At 57.1% G+C, this 26,854-nt stretch overlaps 1 protein-coding gene across 1 annotated transcript in view; it reads left to right on the plus strand.

Moving 5' to 3' along the window:
- Positions 1 to 26,854, plus strand: part of MED14 (mediator complex subunit 14) — a 69,357-nt gene that overhangs the window by 40,561 nt on the left and 1,942 nt on the right. Inside the window, exons 18-30 of the mRNA XM_078882639.1 lie at positions 982 to 1,142; positions 4,417 to 4,563; positions 5,340 to 5,431; positions 6,368 to 6,520; positions 9,271 to 9,540; positions 9,789 to 9,971; positions 11,120 to 11,231; positions 11,743 to 11,877; positions 13,492 to 13,695; positions 16,067 to 16,338; positions 20,801 to 20,980; positions 23,628 to 23,735; positions 25,911 to 26,030. Coding sequence (XP_078738765.1) covers positions 982 to 1,142; positions 4,417 to 4,563; positions 5,340 to 5,431; positions 6,368 to 6,520; positions 9,271 to 9,540; positions 9,789 to 9,971; positions 11,120 to 11,231; positions 11,743 to 11,877; positions 13,492 to 13,695; positions 16,067 to 16,338; positions 20,801 to 20,980; positions 23,628 to 23,735; positions 25,911 to 26,030 — 2,137 coding nt within the window. The remainder of the gene's footprint in view (positions 1 to 981; positions 1,143 to 4,416; positions 4,564 to 5,339; positions 5,432 to 6,367; positions 6,521 to 9,270; positions 9,541 to 9,788; positions 9,972 to 11,119; positions 11,232 to 11,742; positions 11,878 to 13,491; positions 13,696 to 16,066; positions 16,339 to 20,800; positions 20,981 to 23,627; positions 23,736 to 25,910; positions 26,031 to 26,854) is intronic.

A 26,854-nucleotide genomic window follows, 5' to 3' on the forward strand; every position in this document is an offset into this window, starting at 1 on the left:
TGCTCCCTGCTGCCTGCTGCTGCTGCTCCCTGCTGCTCCCTGTTGCTCCCTGCTGCTCCCTGTTGCTGCTGCTCCCTCCTGCTCCCTGTTGCTCCCTGCTGCTGCTGCTCCCTCCTGCTCCCTGCTGCTCCCTCCTGCTCCCTGCTGCCTGCTGCTGCTGCTCCCTGCTGCTCCCTGTTGCTCCCTGCTGCTCCCTGTTGCTGCTGCTCCCTCCTGCTCCCTGTTGCTCCCTGCTGCTCCCTGTTGCTCCCTGTTGCTGCTGCTCCCTGCTGCTCCCTGTTGCTCCCTGCTGTTCCCTGCTGCTCCCTGTTGCTGCTGCTCCCTCCTGCTCCCTGTTGCTCCCTGCTGTTCCCTGCTGCTCCCTGTTGCTGCTGCTCCCTGCTGCTCCCTGTTGCTCCCTGCTGCTGCTGCTCCCTGCTGCTCCCTGTTGCTCCCTGCTGCTGCTGCTCCCTGCTGCTCCCTGCTGCTCCCTGTTGCTGCTGCTCCCTCCTGCTCCCTGTTGCTCCCTGCTGCTGCTGCTCCCTGCTGCTCCCTGCTGCTCCCTGCTGCTCCCTGCTGCTCCCTGCTGCTCCCTGCTGCTCCCTGCTGCTCCCTGTTGCTCCCTGCTGCTGCTGCTCCCTGCTGCTCCCTGCTGCTCCCTGCTGCTGCTGCTCCCTGCTGCTCCCTGCTGCTCCCTCCTGCTCCCTGTTGCTCCCTGCTGCTGCTGCTCCCTCCTGCTCCCTGCTGCTCCCTCCTGCTCCCTGTTGCTCCCTGCTGCTGCTGCTCCCTCCTGCTCCCTGCTGCTCCCTGCTGCTCCCTCCTGCTCCCTGCTGCTCCCTGTTGCTCCCTGCTGCTGCTGCTCTCTGCTGCTCCCTGCTGCTCCCTGCTGCTCCCTGCTGCTCCCTGCTGCTCCCTGTTGCTCCCTGCTGCTGCTGCTCTCTGCTGCTCCCTGCTGCATGCTGCTCCCCGCTGTGTGCCGCTGCCGCGTTGTCCCTGCTGCAGGATCCCGCCGTGCATGGAGGTGGGCGTGGAGGCGCGTGGCGAGCTGGAGCGCTCGCTGCTGGACTGCACCATGCGGTTGCAGGGCCGCAACAACCGCACCTGGCTGGTGGAGCTGGCATTCACAGGCTGCCCCGTGCACAGCACCTCGCCCAGAGAGCAGGGTACAGCCCACACAGCACCACACACAGCACCACACACAGTACCACACAGCACCACACACACACAGCACCACACAGCACCACACACACACAGCACCACACAGCACTACACTCACACAGAGAGCAGGGTACCCACCACACAGCACCACACACTCACACAGAGAGCAGGGTACCCACCACACAGCACCACACACTCACACAGAGAGCAGGGTACCCACCACACAGCACCACACACTCACACAGAGAGCAGGGTACCCACCACACAGCACCACACACTCACACAGAGAGCAGGGTACCCACCACACAGCACCTCACACTCACACAGAGAGCAGGGTACCCACCACACAGCACCACACACACACAGAGAGCAGGGTACCCACCACACAGCACCTCACACTCACACAGAGAGCAGGGTACCCACCACACAGCACCACACACACACACACAGAGCAGGGTACCCACCACACAGCACCTCACACACACACACAGAGAGCAGGGTACCCACCACACAGCACCACACACACACACACAGAGAGCAGGGTACCCACCACACAGCACCTCACACACACACAGAGAGCAGGGTACCCACCACACAGCACCTCACACACACACAGAGAGCAGGGTACCCACCACACAGCACCACACACACACAGAGAGCAGGGTACCCACCACACAGCACCTCACACTCACACAGAGAGCAGGGTACCCACCACACAGCACCACACACACACAGAGAGCAGGGTACCCACCACACAGCACCACACACACACACACACAGAGCAGGGTACCCACCACACAGCACCTCACACACACACACAGAGAGCAGGGTACCCACCACACAGCACCTCACACACACAGAGAGCAGGGTACCCACCACACAGCACCACACACACACACACAGAGCAGGGTACCCACCACACAGCACCTCACACTCACACAGAGAGCAGGGTACCCACCACACAGCACCTCACACTCACACAGAGAGCAGGGTACCCACCACACAGCACCACACACACTCACACAGAGAGCAGGGTACCCACCACACAGCACCACACACACACAGAGAGCAGGGTACCCACCACACAGCACCACACACACACAGAGAGCAGGGTACCCACCACACAGCACCACACACACACAGAGAGCAGGGTACCCACCACACAGCACCTCACACACACACAGAGAGCAGGGTACCCACCACACAGCACCTCACACACACAGAGAGCAGGGTACCCACCACACAGCACCTCACACACACACAGAGAGCAGGGTACCCACCACACAGCACCTCACACACACACAGAGAGCAGGGTACCCACCACACAGCACCACACACACTCACACAGAGAGCAGGGTACCCACCACACAGCACCACACACACACAGAGAGCAGGGTACCCACCACACAGCACCACACACACACAGAGAGCAGGGTACCCACCACACAGCACCACACACACACACACACAGAGCAGGGTACCCACCACACAGCACCTCACACACACACACAGAGAGCAGGGTACCCACCACACAGCACCTCACACACACAGAGAGCAGGGTACCCACCACACAGCACCACACACACACACACAGAGCAGGGTACCCACCACACAGCACCTCACACTCACACAGAGAGCAGGGTACCCACCACACAGCACCTCACACTCACACAGAGAGCAGGGTACCCACCACACAGCACCACACACACTCACACAGAGAGCAGGGTACCCACCACACAGCACCACACACACACAGAGAGCAGGGTACCCACCACACAGCACCACACACACACAGAGAGCAGGGTACCCACCACACAGCACCTCACACACACACAGAGAGCAGGGTACCCACCACACAGCACCTCACACACACAGAGAGCAGGGTACCCACCACACAGCACCTCACACACACACAGAGAGCAGGGTACCCACCACACAGCACCTCACACACACACAGAGAGCAGGGTACCCACCACACAGCACCACACACACTCACACAGAGAGCAGGGTACCCACCACACAGCACCACACACACACAGAGAGCAGGGTACCCACCACACAGCACCACACACACACAGAGAGCAGGGTACCCACCACACAGCACCACACACACACAGAGAGCAGGGTACCCACCACACAGCACCTCACACACACACAGAGAGCAGGGTACCCACCACACAGCACCTCACACACACAGAGAGCAGGGTACCCACCACACAGCACCTCACACACACACAGAGAGCAGGGTACCCACCACACAGCACCTCACACTCCGCACTGCACCCAGTGGAGTCGGGGCGTCACCGCCGGCCCGTCCACAGCCCCCCCCCCGCCCCCCCCCCCGCCCCCCCGCCCCCCCCGGCACAATGGAGACGACGCCCCCCAGGGCGTGCGTGGGGCTGGACCCCCCTCGTGTGCCACAGTGCCGACCTCCATCGGCTGTGCCGCTGCTACTTGCTACTAGCAGCACTTGCCCTCACAGTCTGTGCCTGGCTACACGGGGTGCTGGTGGTAGTGGTGGTGGTGGTAGTGATAGTGGTGGTGGTGGTGGTGATGGTGGTGGTTGTGGTGATAGTAGTGGTGGTGATAGTGGTGGTGGTGGTAGTGGTGGTGGTGATAGTGGTGGTGGTGATAGTGGTGGTGATAGTGGTGGTGGTGATAGTAGTGGTGGTGATAGTGGTGGTGATTGTGGTGGTGATTGTAGTGGTGGTGATAGTGGTGGTGGTGATAGTGGTGGTGGTAGTGGTGGTGATAGTGGTGGTGGTGGTGATAGTGGTGGTGGTAGTGGTGGTGATAGTAGTGGTGGTGGTGATAGTGGTGGTGATAGTGGTGGTGGTGGTAGTGGTGGTGATGATGGTGGTGATGATGGTGGTGATAGTGGTGGTGGTAGTGGTGGTGGTGATAGTGGTGGTGGTGGTGATAGTGGTGGTGGTGGTGGTGATAGTGGTGGTGGTGGTGATAGTGGTGGTGGTGGTGATAGTGGTGGTGGTGATAGTGGTGGTGGTAGTGGTGGTGATAGTAGTGGTGGTGGTGATAGTAGTGGTGGTGGTGATAGTGGTGGTGATGATAGTGGTGGTGGTGATAGTGGTGGTGGTGGTGATAGTGGTGGTGATTGTAGTGGTGGTGGTGATAGTGGTGGTGATACTGCTGGTAATGCTGGCAACCCACCCCCCACAGTGCCGGCCTTCGTAGGCGATGCTGCTACTCGCTCACAGCACTTGCCCCTGCAGTGTTAGTGAGGCTACACGGTGGGGGGGGTTCTGTGTCTGTGTGCGGCAGGCCCCGTGCGCCGCGTCTACCTCACCTACGAGAGCCCCCCGGCACAGCCGGCCGGGAGCCGCCGCGTGCTCCATGCGTTCCTGGACGACTGGCGCTCCATCTCACGCCTCTACAGCTGCGTGCTGGACTTCTCTCACACGCTGCACGGTGAGTCGCCCGTTCGCTCGCTCGGTCACTCACTCGTTCACTCAATTGCTCGCTTACTCACTCGACCGCTCGCTCGCTCAGTCACTCGCTCACTCGCTCAGTCGCTCGCTCGCTCGCTCACTCGCTCAGTCACTCACTCGCTCAGTCACTCACTCAGTCACTCGCTCACTTGCTCGCTCGCTCACTCACTCAGTCACTCACGCTCAGTCGTTCACTTCGCTAAGTCACTCGCTCAGTCACTCGCTCGCTCACTCACTCAGTCACTCGCTCATTCACTCACTCGCTCACTCACTCGCTCGCTCGCTCACTCACTCAGTCACTCACGCTCAGTCGTTCACTCGCTCAGTCACTCGCTCAGTCACTCGCTCGCTCACTCACTCAGTCACTCGCTCGCTCAGTCACTCGCTCGCTCACTCGCTCAGTCACTCACTCGCTCAGTCACTCACTCGCTCAGTCACTCGCTCACTCGCTCAGTCACTCACTCGCTCAGTCACTCGCTCGCTCACTCGCTCAGTCACTCGCTCACTCACTCGCTCAGTCACTCGCTCGCTCACTCGCTCAGTCACTCGCTCACTCGCTCAGTCACTCACTCGCTCGCTCATTCACTCACTCGCTCAGTCACTCGCTCACTTACTCGCTTACTCATTAGCTCACCCGAGTGATCGTTCTAGTGGTTGTGTTTGTAGTGGTGGTTGTGGCTGTTGTATCGATTGTTGTGGCTGTTGTATCGATTGTTGTGGCTGTTGTATCGATTGTTGTGGCTGTTGTTGTTGTAGAGACGACTATTCACTTCAGTCAGTTTGCGGAGGTGCGGACTTACACCTACAAGAAGCTCGTGCTGTGTTACGGACCCAACAAGGGCAGCTCGGTACGCTCACCACTCACTCACTCACCACTCACCACTCACTCACCACTCACTGACCACTCACTCACCACTCACTCACCACTCACTCACCACTCACTCACTGACCACTCACTCACCACTCACTCACTGACCACTCACTCACCACTCACTCACCACTCACTCACCACTCACTCACTGACCACTCACTCACCACTCACTCACCACTCACTCACCACTCACCACTCACTCACCACTCACTCACCACTCACTCACTCACTTACTCACCACTCACTCACCACTCACTCACCACTCACTCACTCACTCACCACTCACTCACCACTCACTCACCACTCACTCACCACTCACTCACTCACCACTCACTCACCACTCACCACTCACTCACCACTCACTCACAATTCACTCACCCACCACCCACCCACTCACCACTCACTCACCACTCACTCACCACTCACTCACTCACCACTCACTCACTCACCACTCACTCACTCACCACTCACTCACCACTCACTCACCACTCACTCACCGCTCACTCACCGCTCACTCACCACTCACTCACCGCTCACTCACTCACCACTCACCACCTCCTCAGTATGATTTTTGTAGTGGTATTTATGGTTTTTGATATGGTGGTTGTGATGGTTGTTGATATGGTGGTTGTGATGGTTGTTGATGTTCGTTGTGATGGATGTGGTGGTGGTTATTGTGGTGATTGTGATGGTTGTTGTGATGGTTGCTGATGTAGTGATGGTTGTTGCGGTGGTGATGGTTGTGGTGGTTATGGTTGTGGTTGCGGTTATGTTTGTTGTGATTAATCTGGTTGTTGTGGTGGTGGTGGTTGTGGTGGTTATGGTTGTGGTTGCGGTTATATTTGTTGTCGTTAATGTGGTTGTTGTGGTGGTGGTGGTTGTTGTGGCTGTGGTGGTTTTGGCTGCCCCACAGATCAGCGTGCAGTGGCTGCCCACTGCCCACAAGTTCCAGCTGGCGCTGGGCACCGTGGGGCCCAACTCGGGCTCCAGCAACTGCCACAACATCATCCTGCACCAGCTGGTGGAAGCCTTCACCCACAGGCCCAGCCTGGCTCACCTCCTACAGGTGACACTCACCACTCACACTCACCACTCACTCACCACTCACTCACCACTCACTCACCACTCACACTCACCACTCACACTCACCACTCACACTCACCACTCACTCACACTCACCACTCACTCACCACTCACTCACACTCACCACTCACTCACACTCACCACTCACTCACCACTCACTCACCACTCACTCACCACTCACACTCACCACTCACACTCACCACTCACTCACCACTCACTCACTCACCACACTCACCACTCACCACTCACTCACCACTCACCACTCACCACTCACTCACCACTCACCACTCACCACTCACTCACCACTCACTCACCACTCACTCACTCACTCACTCACCACTCACCACTCACACTCACCACTCACACTCACCACTCACACACAACATCATCCTGCACCAGCTGGTGGAAGCCTTCACACACAGGCCCAGCCTGGCTCACCTCCTGCAGGTGACACTCACCACTCACACTCACCACTCACCACTCACTCACCACTCACTCACACTCACCACTCACTCACACTCACCACTCACTTACACTCACCACTCACACTCACCACTCACACTCACCACTCACACTCACCACTCACTCACACTCACCACTCACTCACCACTCACACTCACCACTCACTCACACTCACCACTCACTCACACTCACCACTCACACTCACCACTCACACTCACCACTCACACTCACCACTCACTCACACTCACCACTCACACTCACCACTCACACTCACCACTCTCACTCACACTCACCACTCACTCACCACTCACACTCACCACTCACTCACACTCACCACTCACACTCACCACTCACTCACACTCACCACTCACTCACACTCACCACTCACACTCACCACTCACACTCACCACTCACACTCACCACTCACTCACACTCACCACTCACTCACCACTCACACTCACCACTCACTCACACTCACCACTCACACTCACCACTCACTCACCACACTCACCACTCACTCACTCACTCACCACACTCACCACTCACTCACTCACCACACTCACCACTCACCACTCACTCACCACTCACACTCACCACTCACTCACCACTCACTCACCACTCACTCACACTCACCACTCACACTCACAGACTCACACACACACTCACCACTCACTCACCACTCACTCACCACTCACTCACACTCACCACTCACACTCACAGACTCACACACACTCACCACTCACTCACCACTCACCACTCACTCACACTCACCACTCACACTCACAGACTCACACACACACTCACCACTCACTTACCACTCACTCACCACTCACTCACACTCACCACTCACACTCACAGACTCACACACACACTCACCACTCACTCACCACTCACTCACCACTCACTCACACTGACCACTCACACTCACAGACTCACACACACACTCACCACTCACTCACACTCACCACTCACACTCACAGACTCACACACACACTCACCACTCACTCACCACTCACTCACCACTCACTCACACTCACCACTCACCACTCACAGACTCACACACACACTCACCACTCACTCACCACTCACACACACTCACACTCACCACTCACTCACCACTCACTCACCACTCACTCACACTCACTCACACTCACTCACACTCACTCACACTCACCACTCACCACTCACCACTCACCACTCACACACACCACTCACACTCACACTCACCACTCACTCACCACTCACCACTCACACTCACACTCACCACTCACACTCACCACTCACACTCACCACTCACACTCACCACTCACCACTCACCACTCACACACTCACCACTCACTCACCACTCACTCACACTCACCACTCACTCACACACTCACCACTCACTCACCACTCACTCACACTCACCACTCACTGACCACTCACTCACACACTCGCCACTCACTCACACTCACCACTCACTCACCACTCACACTCACCACTCACCACTCACACTCACCACTCACACACTCACCACTCACACTCACCACTCACACTCACACACTCACACACTCACCACTCACACTCACACACTCACCACTCACACACTCACCACTCACACTCACCACTCACACTCACCTACTCACACACACTCACCTACTCACACACACTCACACTCACCACTCACACTCACCACTCACCACTCACACACTCACACTCACCACTCACACTCACCTACTCACACACACTCACACTCACCACTCACACTCACCACTCACCACTCACACTCACCACTCACACACTCACCACTCACACTCACCACTCACACTCACACACTCACACACTCACCACTCACACTCACACACTCATCACTCACACACTCACCACTCACACTCACCACTCACACTCACCTACTCACACACACTCACCTACTCACACACACTCACACTCACCACTCACACTCACACTCACCACTCACCACTCACCACTCACACACTCACACTCACCACTCACACTCACCACTCACACTCACCTACTCACACACACTCACACTCACCACTCACACTCACCACTCACCACTCACACACTCACCACTCACACTCACCACTCACACTCACCACTCACACTCACCATTCAGCACTCACACTCACCACTCACCACTCACACTCACCACTCACACTCACCACTCACACTCACCATTCACCACTCACACTCACACACTCACCACTCGCACTCACCACTCACACTCACCCACACTAACCCACCGATACTCACCCACCCCCCCCAACCCAGATCCTGTACGACACCCAGAATCCTCTGAACGCCATCAACAAGCTGCCCACGGTGCCCATGCTGGGCCTGTCCCAGCGGCCCAGCACGGCCTTCCAGTGCTTCACCATCCTGCCCCAGTCGCCCACCCACGTGCGCCTCGCCTTCCGCAGCACCTACTGCGTGGACATCCACTGCAAGGCGCGCGGCGCCGTGGCCGTGCGGGACGGCGCCTACAGCCTCTTTGACAGCAGCAAGATCGTGGAGGGGTTCACGCCCGCCCCAGGACTCAAGGTGAGGGCCGTGGGGAGGTGGTGGCAGATGGGGAGAGGGAGACGTGGGGAGAGGGAGTCTGCAGCTGCAGCAGCAGCAAGATCGTGGGGGGCCTGCACACAGGCACCAGGACCCAATGTGAGGGGCTGGGAGGGAGATGGGGAGAGACATGGGGAGAGATGGTGATGGTGTTTACGGTTTCACGTGACCCCCCCCACCCCCACCCCCCCACCCCACCCCCACCCCCCCACCCCCCCCACCCCCCCCAGACGTTCCTCACAATGTTCGTGGACAGTAGCCTGGAGGCTCGGCGGCGCTCCGTCAACGAAGACGACAACCCCCCGTCGCCCGTGGGGGGGGACCCCACGGACACCTTCCTGTCCACACAGCCCCCCCCGGGAGCCCAGCAGACCCCCACGCAGAGCTCCACGGGCTCACAGCACGGAGCCCAGGTGTCAATCACTCACTCAGTCACTCACTCACATACTCACTCATACACTCACTCTCACAGTCACTCACACACTCACTCATTCAGTCACTCACTCACTCACTCTCACAGTCACTCACACAGTCACACACTCACTCACACACACACTTACACAGTCACTCACTCAGTCACTCACACACTCACTCATACACTCACTCATACACTCACTCAGTCACTCACTCACACAGTCACTCACTCACACAGTCACTCACTCACACAGCCACTCACTCACTCACACAGTCACTCACACACTCACTCACACACTCACTCACTCATACACACGCTCACTCACTCACACGCTCACTCACTCAGTCACTCACTCACACAGTCACTCACACAGTCACCCACTCAGTCACTCACTCACACGGCCACTTACACAGTGACAGTCACAACAACAACAGCCGCCATGCGGGCCACCACGACGCTTGTGCCAGGCTAGGTGCACTTTTAGGCTGCGCGATTTGTTGAAGGCTCGCTAACAGGATGTCACGATGTAGACCCAGGTGCCATGGGTTGACTGACTGAGATGACTGGCAGATGCACCACCTGTACCCCCTACTGTGCCAACTTGCTGTGCTTTAGCCACCCGGCGCTCTGCTTATTGTTGTGAGCGTCGCTCCTCCGCCCTTCGTTGTTGTTGGAGGGCGACTGCCTCCTAACTGCCCAGTAGCGTCCTTCACGAGCCTCCTCCACAGAGGCTGATATTGGCACCGCTGGTATCAGTCATCGGCAAGTCCACTCAGCTCCACGTCCTCCTGTACCACATCACTCCATCTCTTCTCCAGCCCGTGCCGCGCCCATTTAGCCCCCTCGATCCGGCTAAACAGAAACTCCTGGGGCATGCGGTGGCTGGGCATGCGGACTACTTGACTCAGCCAACGCAGCCTTGCCTGCCGGAGGTGCTCACTGAGACATGTGGAGAAATACATAACTCCCCGTCTGTCCCTGTGTCTCCCCGTGTCTCCCCGTGTCTCCCCGTGTTTCCCTGTCTCCCCGTGTGTCACCATGTATCCCTGTCTCCCCGTGTGTCACCATGTCTCCCCGTGTCTCCCCTTGTCCCCCCGTGTCTCCTCGTGTCTCCCCGTGTCTCCGTGTGTTTGTCCGCGTGTGCAGGGCTTTGGCAAGACCCCCTCAGGGCCGTACCCCCTCGCCTCACCCCCCGCTCCCCCCTACCACGGCGGGGTCACTCCCTCCCCGGCTCCCATGATCCCCACTCCCTCACCCGGTGAAGACCCCAACACCGCACTACACCACACTACACCGCACTACCCTACACCACACTACACCGCACTACACCACACTACACCACACTACACCACACTACACCACACTACCCTACACCACACTACACCGCACTACACCACACCACCCTACACCACACTACCTTACACCACACTACACCGCACTACACCACCCTACACCACACCACCCTACACCACACTACACCACCCTACACCACCCCACATTGCACCACACTACCCTACACCACACTACACCACCCTACACCACACTACACCACCCTACACCACACTACACTACCCTACACCACACCGCCCTACACCACCCTACACCACCCTACACTACACCACACTCCATCACACTGCACCACGCCAGTGGAGCATGGGGGAGAGGGGGAGAGCTGTTGATTAACCTTCCCTGACGATCAACCACCCTCACTCCCCTCCCCCCGTGCCCCCCCTCCCCCCCCGTGCCCCCCTCCCCCCCCCCCCGTGCAGCGACGCTGCTCCCTGCCAGCTCCCCGGGAGGCGGCGCTCTGCGCATCCCCTCGCCGGCCTCCTTCGGCCCGGCGCCCTCCCCCTCCTCGCTGGGCATCCACATGCCGCCCTCGGCCGGCTTCAACAGCCCACACGGTACCAGTCCACACGGTACCAGCCCACACGGTACCACCACCACACGGTACCAGCCCACACGGTACCAGTCCACACGGTACCAGTCCACACGGTACCAGCCCACACGGTACCACCACCACACGGTACCAGCCCACACGGTACCAGTCCACACGGTACCAGCCCACATGGTACCACCACCACACGGTACCAGCCCACACGGTACCAGTCCACACGGTACCACCGCCACGCACAGACACAGCAGCAGCTTCAACAGCCCACACGGTACCACCACACACAGACGCAGCAGCAGCCTACACGGTACCACCACCACCACCACACACAGACACACAGACACAGCAGCAGCAGCTTCAGCAGCCCACACGGTACCACCATCACGCACAGACGCAGCAGCAGCTTCAGCAGCCCACACGGTACCACCACCACGCACAGACACAGCAGCAGCAGCTTCAACAGCCCACACGGTACCACCACCACACACAGACGCACAGCAGCGGCGGCGGGGCGGCGGACGCCCGTGTGTGTGTGAGCGTGTGTGTGAGCACGTGTGTGAGCGTGTGTGTGTGTGTGTGTGCGTGTGTGCGTGTGTGAGGGTGTGTGTGTGTGAGCGTGTGCAAGTGTGTGAGCGTGTGCGAGTGTGTGAGCGTGTGCGAGTGTGTGAGTGTGTGTGCGAGTGTGTGAGTGTGTGTGTGAGTGTGTGTGAGGGTGTGTGTGTGTGAGGGTGTGTGTGTGTGAGCGTGTGTGTGTGTGTGAGTGAGTGTGAGGGTGTGTGTGAGTGTGAGGGTGTGTGTGAGTGTGAGGGTGTGTGTGAGTGTGTGTGTGAGTGTGTGTGTGTGAGTGTGTCTGTGTGTGTGAGTGTTTGTGAGTGTGTGTGTGTGTCTGTCTGTGAGTGTGTGAGTGTGTGAGCGTGTGCGTGTCTGTGTGTGTGAGTGTGTGTGAGCGTGTCTGTGTGTGTGTGTGTGAGCGTGTGTGAGTGTGTGTGTGAGTGTGTGAGCGTGTGCGTGTCTGTGTGTGTGAGCGTGTGCGTGTCTGTGTGTGTGAGCGTGAGTGTGTGTGAGTGTGTGAGTGTGTGTGAGTGTGTGTGAGTGTGTCTGTGTGTGTGAGGGTGTGTGTGTGTGTGTGGTAGGACCCCCACAGCACCCGTACGGACCCCGGGCGGATATTCGATTCAGAATGTTTATCTTGACTGCAGGAGGAGGAATCCGAAGAGCTATAAAGCTCTTGCTGCAAACAACATCAAACAATATCATGGGAAGCAAGTCGCTGTTTGTTTATTTTGCCCGCACGATGACCAGCTGCTGAGCCGAGTGGCATCAGTCGTCATCACCGTCCCGGGGAAGTTCATAGCAGCAGAGAAACTCACTTAATTAGAATTCTCTGAAGCCGGTCGTCTGGGCCTTCCTCCCGCCCTAGGTCGACTCAGCCTCAAATGAGTCCCTGGTGTAGCGGAGTGCAGTAAACATCGCCACCGGGGAGACAAAGGCGGCCGGGCGTGGTGCTGGCCACCCACCCCCCCCCTCGCGTGCCACCGTGTCGGCAGCCTTCGCACCACTTGCCCCGGCGGTCTGTCGAGGCTATCACGGCGGGGGGTGCCTTTGCCTGTGTGCGTGCGTGCAGACAGCAACTCCCCGTACGCCGGCACGCTGGCCATGATGTCCCCGGGGGGGGGGCGCCTAGGGGGCGGGTGGCCCGGCTCCCCCTCGGCGGGGGGCGGGGGCCCCCCCTCGGCCTCGCGCCTCTCCAGCATCGGGGGGGCCCTGTCCCCCGCCCTGGCCTCCATCCACTCGCCCGTGTCCGACCCCACGCACTCACCACGCGCAGGTAACCTATGGGGTAGGCTATGGGGTAACCTATGGGGAAACCTATGGGGTAACCTATGGGGTAACCTATGGGGTAGACTATGGGGTAGGCTATGGGGAAACCTATGGGGTAACCTATGGGGTAACCTATGGGGTAGACTATGGGGAAACCTATGGGGTAACCTATGGGGTAACCTATGGGGTAACCTATGGGGAAACCTATGGGGTAGGCTATGGGGAAACCTATGGGGTAACCTATGGGGTAACCTATGGGGTAGACTATGGGGAAACCTATGGGGTAACCTATGGGGTAACCTATGGGGTAACCTATGGGGTAACCTATGGGGTAGGCTATGGGATAACAAATATCACTTCTAATTGGCACGGTTGGCTACCGCCTAAAACAGCGAGGGGGTAATCAGGAGTTGACCTGTGGCTAATCGAGGGTTATCCGTGCACACTCAACACCACCAACACCACCACCAACACCACCAACACCACCAACACCATGTCCATCACCACCACCACCACCATCACCACCACCACCAACACCACCACCAACACCACCAACACCACCACCAACACCACCAACACCACCAACACCATGTCCATCACCACCACCACCAACACCACCAACACCACCAACACCACCAACAACACCACCAACACCATGTCCATCACCAACACCACCAACACCACTACCAACACCACCAACACCATGTCCATCACCACCACCACCAACACCACCACCACCACCAACACCATGTCCACCATGTCCATCACCACCACCACCAACACCACCAACACCATGTCCATCACCACCAACAACACCACCACCAACACCATGTCCACCATGTCCATCACCACCACCACCAACACCACCAACACCATGTCCATCACCACCAACACCATGTCCACCATGTCCATCACCACCACCACCAACACCACCAACACCATGTCCATCACCACCAACACCACCAACACCACCAACACCATGTCCACCATGTCCATCACCACCACCAACACCACCAACACCATGTCCATCACCACCAACACCACCAACAACACCACCACCAACACCATGTCCACCATGTCCATCACCACCACCACCACCAACACCACCAACACCACCAACACCATGTCCATCACCACCACCACCACCAACACCACCAACACCACCACCAACACCATGTCCACCATGTCCACCATGTCCATCACCACCACCAACACCACCAACACCACCACCAACACCATGTCCATCACCACCACCACCACCAACACCACCACCACCACCACCAACACCACCAACACCACCAACACCATGTCCATCACCACCAACACCACCAACACCATGTCCACCACCACCACCAACACCACCAACACCATGTCCACCACCACCACCAACACCATGTCCATCACCACCACCACCAACACCATGTCCATCACTACCAACACCACCAACACCATGTCCACCACCACCAACACCACCAACACCATGTCCACCACCACCACCACCACCACCATGTCCATCACCACCACCAACACCATGTCCACCCCCATCACCACCACCTCTTACCACCTCAACCACCTCAACCACCCCCATCACCACCACCTCTTACCACCTCAACCACCCCCATCACCACCACCTCTTACCACCTCAACCACCTCAACCACCCCCATCACCACCACCTCAACCACCTCAACCACCTCAACCACCTCCATCACCACCACCTCTTACCACCTCAGCCACCTTCATCACCACCACCTCTTACCACCTCAACCACCCCCATCACCACCACCTCAACCACCTCAACCACCTCAACCACCTCCATCACCACCACCTCTTACCACCTCAGCCACCTCCATCACCACCACCTCTTACCACCTCAACCACCCCCATCACCACCACCTCTTACCACCTCAGCCACCTCCATCACCACCACCTCTTACCACCTCAACCACCCCCATCACCACCACCTCTTACCACCTCAACCACCTCAACCACCCCCATCACCACCACCTCAACCACCTCAACCACCTCAACCACCTCCATCACCACCACCTCTTACCACCTCAGCCACCTTCATCACCACCACCTCTTACCACCTCAACCACCCCCATCACCACCACCTCAACCACCTCAACCACCTCAACCACCTCCATCACCACCACCTCTTACCACCTCAGCCACCTCCATCACCACCACCTCTTACCACCTCAACCACCCCCATCACCACCACCTCTTACCACCTCAGCCACCTCCATCACCACCACCTCTTACCACCTCAACCACCCCCATCACCACCTCTTACCACCTCAACCACCCCCATCACCACCACCACCCTCAATGATCCCTTCCCACTTTACCCCCTCCAACATGCCCCCCCCCCCAGGTTCCCAGGCCCCCCCATCCCAAGCGGCGGCCGCTGCGGCCGCTGCGGCGCTGGCGTGCGCTCCGGGGCGCAAGCTGCCCCAGCGCTCGTGGGCGGGCGCCATCCCCTCGCTGCTGTCCCACAATGCCCTGCACCTGCTGCTCTGCCCCTCGCCCACCCCGGGCCTGCCGCCGGCGCTCGCCGGCTCCTACCTGTGCTCCCCGCTGGAGCGCTTCCTGGGCTCCGTGTACATGCGGCGCCACCTGCAGAGGGTCATCAAGCAGGAGGACGCGGTGACGCGCACACGCACACGTACACACACGCACACACGTACACATGTACACACACACGTACACACGTACACACACACGTAAACACGCGCACACACGCACACACACGCACACACACGCACGCACACACGTCGTATACACACACGTACACACACACGTACACACGCGTCGTATACACACACGCGCACACACACATCGTATACACACACGCGCACACACACATCGTATACACACATGCACACACACAACAACAACAACAACCGCCATTCGCCACTAAGTGGCGGTGACGTCACCACGATGCTTGTGCCAGGCCATGTGCACCCTGAGGCCACGTGAAGTGTCGAACGCCCGCTGGCAGGAGGTCACGGGGCAGACCCAGGTGCCACGGGTCGACTGACCGAGATGACCGAGATGACTGGCTGATGCACCACCTGTGCCCCCTACTGTGCCAACTTGCTGTGCTTTAGCCACCCGGCGCTCCGCTCGTTGTTGTGAGCGTCGCTCCTCCGCCCTCCGTTGTTGTTGGAGGGCGACTGCCTCCAACTGCCCAGTAGCGTCCTTCACGAGCCTCCTCCACTGAGGCCGATCTTGACACCGCTGGTACCAGTCATCGGCAAGTCCACTCAGCTCCACGTCCTCCTGTACCACATCACTCCATCTCCTCTCTAGCCCGTGCCGCGCCCGTTTAGCCCCCTCGATCCGGCCGAACAAAAGCTGTTTAGGCATGCGGTGGCTGGGCATGCGGGCTACATGACCCAGCCAACGCAGCCTTGCCTGCCGGAGGAGCTCACTGATGGGACTTTGCCCAGATCTTTCAAGGACTTGTGAGCTCCTCACACAATCCAGCCTGGTTAAACCCAGGATGGATCGTAGGCAGGCCAGCCTAAATGTTTCCAACCGGCGAAGACGCTCCACCAGGGGGGTCCATGTTTCGCAAGCGTAGAGAAGGGAGGGAATGACCGTGGCCGAGAAGACCTGAAGCTTCGTGCCGAGCGACAGACCAGGTAGCTTCCACACAGCGTTACGCAACCGATGAAAAGATATTGCCGCTCGACTGATTCGGAATGAGACCTCTGCTGATAAACTGGAGCCGGTCATAAGCACACTGCCCAGGTATGGGAAACTCTCCACTCTCTCCACAACTGCCCCATCACCGATTGGGAGTTGTGGGGGTGGAGTGCCCGATGGTACAAAATACCCAGGCAGGTGCTTAGTTTTGGTGGGGCTGATGGTAAGGCCCCACCTCTTAGTGGCACGCTCCAGTCTCAGCAGCAGCGTCTCCAACTCCTCTTCTGAATGAGCAGCTATTACCAAATCATCGGCATACATAACGTGGTTGACCAATAGGGAGCCATCCCTTGATCGCACCCGGGCGTCGATCAGCCTCCCATTATATCTGTACCAAATGGTAATTCCCCCGGTACAGCTATTGAAGGCTTCACGAACTACGCAGTCGAAATAGATGTTAAATAATGTGGGAGCCAGAGGACATCCCTGTCGCACCCCAAGGTGTACAGGGAAAGGCTCCGACTCCCGGCCACGTAGTTTTACCCGGGCCCGCTCACCATCATGAAGGTCCTTAATGATCGTGAGCAGAGGGTCAGGGACTCCGAAAGCACGAAGAACAACCCAGAGCCCAGTCCTACTGATGGTATCATAGGCCTTGACCAGGTCAATAAAACAGAGATGTAGGTCTTTTTGGAATTCCCTACACCTCTGCTGGAGCAGACGGACAGAAAATATGGCATCTGTGCAGGACCGCCCTTTCCTGAAACCGCATTGGGGCTCTGCAAGCCTCTCCTCAGCGTGCCTAGCAAGGCGATGTTGAATAATCCTTGCCAGGACCTTACCCGGCACACTGAGGAGTGAGATGCCCCTGTAGTTGTTACAGTCGGTACGGTCCCCCTTCTTAAAGAGGGGGACCACCAGGGCATCCTTCCAGTCCTGCGGAACCCGTCCAGTGGTCCAGACTGTTGTTATGATGTCATATAGGGCAGTCTGTGCACAAACGCCACCCTCCCTCAGCATTTCGCTTGGGAGATCATCTCTGCCCGGTGCCTTCCCTGGTCTCAGACTCCGGATCGCCCTCAGTACTTCCTCAACAGCTGGCACCTCAGCCAGCCACTCACAGGGGGTGACCTCTTCCAATATTTGAGGCACCGCAGCCTCAGCAGGGTTATCCCCACTTTGTGCCATGATGTTTTCCTGGCTGAGAGATTTTCCCTCCCCCAGGACCTCGCAGAAATGCTCAGCAAATCTGCAAACCTGTTCCTGGGGGTCGGAGATTGGATCACCGTTTTTTCCTCTAATGATGGTAATAGGTGTGGCGCTGCAGGTTACTTTTTTGATGGAATTAAATAGTGATTTGTGATCGCGGGCCACTGAGGCAGACTCCATCTCCTCAGCAACCCGCGACCACCACCCATCCTTGCAGCGCCTCACGGCTCTCCGAACCTCCGAGCGAAGGCTGCGGTAAACCTCCTCATTCTCCGACGTGGGATGCTGTAGGCGATGAGAGTGGGCCTGTCGCTTTTTTCAATTAACCTGAACACCTCCTCTGTCAGCCAGGGTTTCTGGGGAGGTCTGGACCGCGTACCCAAAGCAGCCATTGCAGCTGCATGAGTCACAGTCTTAAACCTCGCCCATTTACCCTCGACATCAGGTGGAGTGGGGGACGATGCCAACCCCAGCTGCAAGCAATGATGAAATTCTCGCTTGCAACTTTCATCAGCTAGCTGAGACCAGGCCACTTTTGGTTGGAATGGGGTCCTGGGTGTACACCCACCACCGGAGTGGAAGAATGGCAGGCGCATCTTACAGATGACTAGTCGATGGTCAGAGGTCAGATCAGCTCCACGGTAGGTCCTGGTGTCAAGGACATGGGCTCGCATCCGCTGGTCCGTCACTATGTAGTCCAGCAGATGTTCTTGCTTGGACCCGGCATGTATCCATGATGTTGTGTGGATGCGCCGATGCCGGAAGAGCGTGTTGGTAATTACAAGCCCATGGGCTGCACAAAAATCTAGCAGCCTTCTACCGTTATTATTGAGCTGATCTGGCCCATGCCTTCCAATCACTCCAGACCAGGTGCCAGCATCATGACCAACTCGGGCATTGATGTCACCCAACAAGATGACTCTGTCCCGAGTGGCCACTTTAGCCAGCACCTGTGACAGGAGGTCATAGAAAGCGTCTGACTCATCGGCTTTGCCTGCATCCCTCCACGGATGTTCGTCTTCGGTGGGGGCATAAGTAACCACGACCACCACTCCTCGCCTCTGGTTGATGGGAAGGTGAGCCCAAAGTATCCTGGGGCTTACAGCTTCCCACACCTCACCGCCACGCTCCCACGCCCCCTTCATTCTTTTGTTCAGAAGAAGAGCCACACCCTGTTGTTTGGCAGTCTCCTGCCCCGAGTAGAGGACTGTCCACCCCTCATGGTGGCAGGAGCCAGAACCGGTCCACCGGACCTCCTGAATGCCACAGAGATCCAGGCGGTACCGGTCCAGCTCCCGACAGAGGAGTGGCAGCCTCTCCTCCGCAGTGAGCGTTCGAACATTCCACGTGGCCATCCGCAATGGTTTTTCGTTGTTTCTGGAGGAGCCCCGAGGGTGAAAATTCAATCTCCTGGCTCCGCCAAATGGGGTTTGGCCAGGAGACGTCATAAAAGCCTGACCCCCCGGGGCCTCCGGCACAAGCTTATTAATTACAGGTTTATGTTTAATTCGTAGTTTAGTGGTGGTTAATTGAAGGTGGAGGGGTTACCAGCCCCGTTTAGCCACTGTGGTGGTCACAGACGCCATGAGGGGAGAGGCCAATGGGCATTGGCCCTCCCCCCACAGCACTGCCCACACACGCACACACACGCACACACACGCACACACACGTCGTATACACGCACACACACACACGTACACACGCGTCGTATACACACACACACGCACACACACGTACACACACGTCGTATACACACACGTGCACGCACACACACGCACACACACGTAAACACGCGTCGTATACACACACACACGTACACGCGTACACACAGTATACGCACACACACACACACACGGTCATCTCAGTCAGTCGACCCGTGGCACCTGCTGGGTCTGCCCCGTGACCTCCTGCCAGCGGGCGTTCGACACTTCACATGGCCTTAACGTGCACCTAGCCTGGCACAAGCGCCGTGGTGACGTCACCGCCACTTAGTGGCGAATGGCGGTTGTTGTTGTTGTGTGTGTGTCTGTGTGTGTGTGTGACTGTGTGTGACTGTGTGTGTGTCTGTGTGTCTGTGTGTCTGTCTGTGTATGTGACTGTGTGTGTGTGATTGTGTGTGTGTGTGTCTGTGTGTGTGTGTGTGTGTCTGTGTGTGTGTCTGTGTGTGTGTCTGTGTGTGTCTGTGTGTGTGTCTGTGTGTGTGTGTTTGTGTGTGTGACTGTGTGTGTGTCTGTGTGTGTGTATGCAGCTGCACCTGGTGAACTCGAGTGAGCCCGGCGTGATCATGTTCAAGACGGAGGTGCTGAAGTGCCGCGTGGCTCTCAACGCTCAGACCCACCAGACGCTGCAGCTGAAGGTGTCGCCCGACTCCCCCGAGCCGTGGAGCGTCGACGACGTCCACATCCTGGAGATGTTCTTTGAGACTCGGGTACGCGGGGACACGGGGACATGGGGACACGGGGACACGGAGACACGGGGACACGGGGACACGGGGACACGGGGACACGGAGACACGCAGAGACACGGGGACACGGGGACACGGGGACACGGAGACACGGGGACACGGAGACACGGGGACGCGGAGACACGGGGACGCGGGGACGCGGGGACGCGGGGACGCGGAGACGCGGGGACGCGGGGTGTGTGTGTGTGTACACAGTGTGTGTGTGTGTACGAGGGGTGTGTGTGTGTGTAGGTACACTATGTGTGTGTGTGTACAAGGTGTGTGTCTGTGTGTGTGTGTGTGTACAAGATGTGTGTGTACAAGGTGTGTGTGTGTGTGTGTCTGTGTGTGTACAAGGTGTGTGTGTGTGTACAAGGTGTGTGTGTGTGTGTCTGTGTGTGTACACTGTGTGTGTGTACACTGTGTGTGTACAAGGTGTGTGTGTGTGTTTGTGCGTGTGTTCAAGGTGTAGTGGGGAGCGGTAGTGTAGCGGTTAGCGCGCTGCGCTATGAACCCGGCGATCCGGGTTCGATTCCCGCTCACGGCCAACATCAGTGACGATTATCTGAACCGGTCCCGGGCCTCCCCTAGGTCGACTCAGCCTCAAATGAGTACCTGGTGCGGTGTGTAAACATAGCCACTAGGGAGACAAAGGCGGTCGGGCGTGGTGCTGGCCACCCACCCCCTCGTGTACCGTTCCGGCCTTAATAGGTGCTCGCTAACAGTACTTGCCCCTACAGTCTGTTAAGGCTATATGGGGAATCTTTGTCTTTGTTCAAGGTGTGTGTGTGTGTACAAGGTGTGTGTGTGTGTGTCTGTGTGTGTGTGTACACTGTGTGTGTGTGTGTGTACACTGTGTGTGTGTGTGTGTGTACACTGTGTGTGTGTACAAGGTGTGTGTGTGTGTGTGTACACTGTGTGTGTGTGTGCCTGTGTGCGTGTGTGTATACAAGGTGTGTGTGTGTACACTGTGTGTGTGTGTACACTGTGTGTGTACAAGGTGTGTGCGTGTGTACACTGTGCCTTTGTGTGTGTACACTGTGTGTGTGTGTGTATACAAGGTGTGTGTGTGTACACTGTGTGTGTGTGTACACTGTGTGTGTACAAGGTGTGTGCGTGCCTGTGTGTGTGTACACTGTGTGTGTGTGTACACTGTGTGTGTGTGTACACTGTGTGTGCGTGTGTACAAGGTGTGTGCGTGTGTACACTGTGTGTGTGTGTGTGCCTGTGTGTGTGTACACTGTGTATGTGTGTGTACACTGTGTGCGTGTGTATACAAGGTGTGTGTGTGTACACTATGTGTGTGTATACACTGTGTGTGTGTACACTGTGTGTGCCTGTGTGTGTGTACACTGTGTGTGTACACTGTGTGTGTGTGTGCCTGTGTGTGTGTGTGTACACTGTGTGTGTGTGCCTGTGTGCGTGTGTGCCTGTGTGTGTGTGTACACTGTGTGTGTGTGTACACTGTGTGTGTGTGTACACTGTGTGTGTACACTGTGTGTGTACACTGTGTGTGTGTGTGCCTGTGTGCGTGTGTGCCTGTGTGTGTGTGCCTGTGTGTGTGTGTGCCTGTGTGTGTGTGTGTACACTGTGTGCGTGTGTGCCTGTGTGTGCGTGTGTGCCTGTGTGTGCGTGTGTACACTGTGTGTGTGTGTACACTGTGTGTGTGTGTACACTGTGTGTGTGTGTACACTGTGTGTGTGTACACTGTGTGTGTGTACACTGTGTGTGTGTGTGTACACTGTGTGTGTGTGTGTGTACAAGGTGTGTGTGTGTACAAGGTGTGTGTGTGTACACTGTGTGTGTGTGTACATGATGTGTGTGTACACTGTGTGTGTGTACACTGTGTCTGTGTGTACACTGTGTGTGTGTGTGTACAGTGTGTGTGTGTGTGTGTACAGTGTGTGTGTGTACAGTGTGTGTGTGTGTGTACAAGGTGTGTGTACAAGGTGTGTGTGTGTGTACACTGTGTGTACACTGTGTGTGTACACTGTGTGTGTACACTGTGTGTGTGTACACTGTGTGTGTACACTGTGTGTGTGTGTACAAGGTGTGTGTGTACACTGTGTGTGTGTGTACACTGTGTGTGTGTACACTGTGTGTGTGTGTGTGTACACTGTGTGTGTGTGTGTGTACAAGGTGTGTGTACACTGTGTGTGTGTGTACAAGGTGTGTGTGTACACGGTGTGTGTGTGTGTACACTGTGTTTGTGTGTACACTGTGTGTGTACACTGTGTGTACACTGTGTGTGTGTGTACAAGGTGTGTGTGTTTGTACACTGTGTGTGTGTACACTGTGTGTGTGTGTGTGTACAAGGTGTGTGTGTGTACACTGTGTGTGTGTGTGTGTACACTGTGTGTGTGTGTACACTGTGTGTGTGTGTGTACACTGTGTGTGTGCACACTGTGTGTGTGTACACTGTGTGTGTGTACACTGTGTGTGTGTGTGTGTACAAAGTGTGTGTGTGTGTACAAGGTGTGTGTGTGTGTGTACACTGTGTGTGTGTGTGTACAAGGTTTGTGTGTGTACACTGTGTGCGTGTGTACACTGTGCGTGTGTACACTGTGTGTGTGTGTGTGTGTACACTGTGTGTGTGTGTGTACAAGGTGTGTGTGTCTGTGTGCGTGTGTAGGTGGCTGGGCCGCCCTTCAAGGCCAACACCCTCAACGCCTTCGCCAAGCTGCTGGGAGCCCCCACGCACATCCTGCGCGAGTGCGTCCAGATCATGCGCCTGGAGCTGGTAACCACAACCACCACAACCACCACAACTACCACAACCACCACCACAACTACCACAATCACCACAACCACCACCACAACTACCACCACAACTACCACCACCACCACCACAACTACCACCACCACCACAACTACCACCACAACTACCACCACCACCACAACCACAACTACCACCACCACAACTACTACCACCACCACCACAACTACCACCACCACCACAACTACCACCACCACCACAACTACCACCACCACCACAACTACCACCACCACCACAACTACCACCACCACCACAACTACCACCACCACAACTACCACCACAACTACCACCACAACTACCACCACAACTACCACCACCACAACTACCACCACAACTACCACCACCACAACTACCACCACGACTACCACCACCACAACTACCACCACCACCACAACCACCACCACAACTACCACAATCACCACAACCACCACGACAACTGCCACCACCACCACAACTACCACCACAACTGCCACCACCACCACAACTACCACCACAACTGCCACCACCACCACAACTACCACCACCACCACCACAACCACCCCAACCACCACAACTACCACCACCACAACTACAACCACAACCACAACCAACACAACCACCACAACCACCACCACAACTACCACCACAACCATCACAACCATCACAACCACCACAACCACCATAACTACCACCACAACCACAACTACCACCACAACCACAAATATCACCATCACCACAACCACCACAACCACCACAACTACCACCACCACCACAACTACAACCACAACTACCACCACCACCACAACCATCACAACCACCACAACCACAAATACCACCATCACCACAACCACCACAACCACCACAACTACCACCACCACCACAACTACCACCACAACCACAACTACCACCACCACCACAACCACCACAACCACCACAACCACAAATACCACCATCACCACAACCACCACAACTACCACCACCACAACCACCACAACTACCACCACAACCACCACAACTACCACCACCACAACCACCACAACTACCACCACCACAACCACCACAACCACAAACACCACCACAACTACCACCACCACAGCCATCACAACCTCAACCACCACAACCTCAACCACCACCACAACCACCACAACTACCACCACCACCACAACCATCACAACCACAAATACCACCACCATCCTAACCACAAACACCACCACCATCCTAACCACAAACACCACCACCACCACAACCATCACAACCACCACAACCATCACAACCACCACAACCATCACAACCACCACAACCACAAATACCACCACCATCCTAACCACAAACACCACCACAACCACCACCACGACCTCAACCACCACAACCACAACTACCACCACCATCCTAACCACAAACACCACCACAACCACCACCACGACCTCAACAACCACAACCACATACCACCACCATCCTAACCACAACCACCACCACAACCACCACATCTACCACCACCACAACCACATACCACCACCATCCTAACCACAAACATCACGACCTGAACAACCACAACCACATACCACCACCATCCTAACCACAAAAACCACCACAACCACCACCACCACCACCATAACCACCACCACAACCTCAACCACCACAACCTCAACAACCTCAACCACCACCACAACCATCACAACCACCACAACGTCAACCACCACCACAACTATCACAACCACCACAACCACCACAACGTCAACCACCACCACAACCACCACAACGTCAACCACCACCACAACCATCACAACCACCACAACGTCAACCACCACCACAACTATCACAACCACCACAACCACCACAACTTCAACCACCACCACAACCACCACAACGTCAACCACCACCACAACCACCACAACGTCAACCACCACCACAACCACCACAACCACCAATAGGGGCTGCTCGCTAACAGCTCTTGCCCCAACAGTCAGTTAAGGCTACACGGGCGATCTGTGTCTTTGTTAATGAGTGTGTGGGTCTCCCCTAGGTCGACTCGGCCTCAAATGAGTACCTGGTGTTGGCGTCTGGTAGCGAGGCGGCGGGGCGTGCGTGGTGCTGCCACTAAGGGCACTTGCCCCTGCAGTCTGTGTTGAGGCTACACGGGGACCTTTGTCTGTGTCTCAGTTCCCAGACCTGAGCCTCAACTGGGGCGTGCAGTTCTGCCTCACCATCCCCCCCTCGGCACCGCCCATCGCCCCGCCCGGCATGCCGGCCGTGGTGCTCAAGTCCAAGATGCTCTTCTTCGTACGTCCTGGGCACGGGGGGGAGGGGCACGGGGGGGCACGGGGGGCACGGGGGGGGGGAGGGTACGGGGGGAGGGGGCACGGGGGGGGGGCACGGGGGGGGGCACGGGGGGGGGGCACGGGGGGGGGGGGCACGGGGAGGGGGGCACGGGGGGGGGCACGGGGGAGGGGGCACGGGGGGAGGCACTGTGGATACACACAGAGACACACACAGAGACACTGACACACACAGACACACACAGAGACACTGACACACACAGACACACACAGAGACACTGACACACACAGAGACACACACACAGAGACACTGACACACACAGAGACACACACACAGAGACACTGACACACACAGACACACACAGAGACACTGACACACACAGACACACACAGAGACACACACAGAGACACTGACACACACAGAGACACACACACAGAGACACACACACAGAGACACACACACAGAGACACACACACAGAGACACACACACAGAGACACACACACAGAGACACACACAGAGACACACACAGAGACACACACAGAGACACACACAGAGACACACACAGAGACACACACAGAGACACACACAGAGACACACACAGAGACACTGTGACTATGCGTGTGGCCTCCTCCTGCTGCTGTTGCTGCTGTTTCTGCTGCTGTTGCTGCTGTTGCTGCTGCTGTTGCTGCTGCTGCTGTTGCTGCTGTTGCTGCTGTGGCTGTTGCTGCTGCTGTTGCTGCTGTTGCTGCTGCTGTTGCTGCTGTTGCTGCTGTGGCTGCTGTGGCTGTTGCTGCGGCTGTTGCTGCTGCTGTGGCTGCTGTTGCTG

This window comes from Lampetra fluviatilis, chromosome 66 (genome assembly GCF_964198595.1).
Source record: "Lampetra fluviatilis chromosome 66, kcLamFluv1.1, whole genome shotgun sequence".
In the NCBI taxonomy this organism is placed as follows: Eukaryota; Metazoa; Chordata; class Hyperoartia; order Petromyzontiformes; family Petromyzontidae; genus Lampetra; species Lampetra fluviatilis.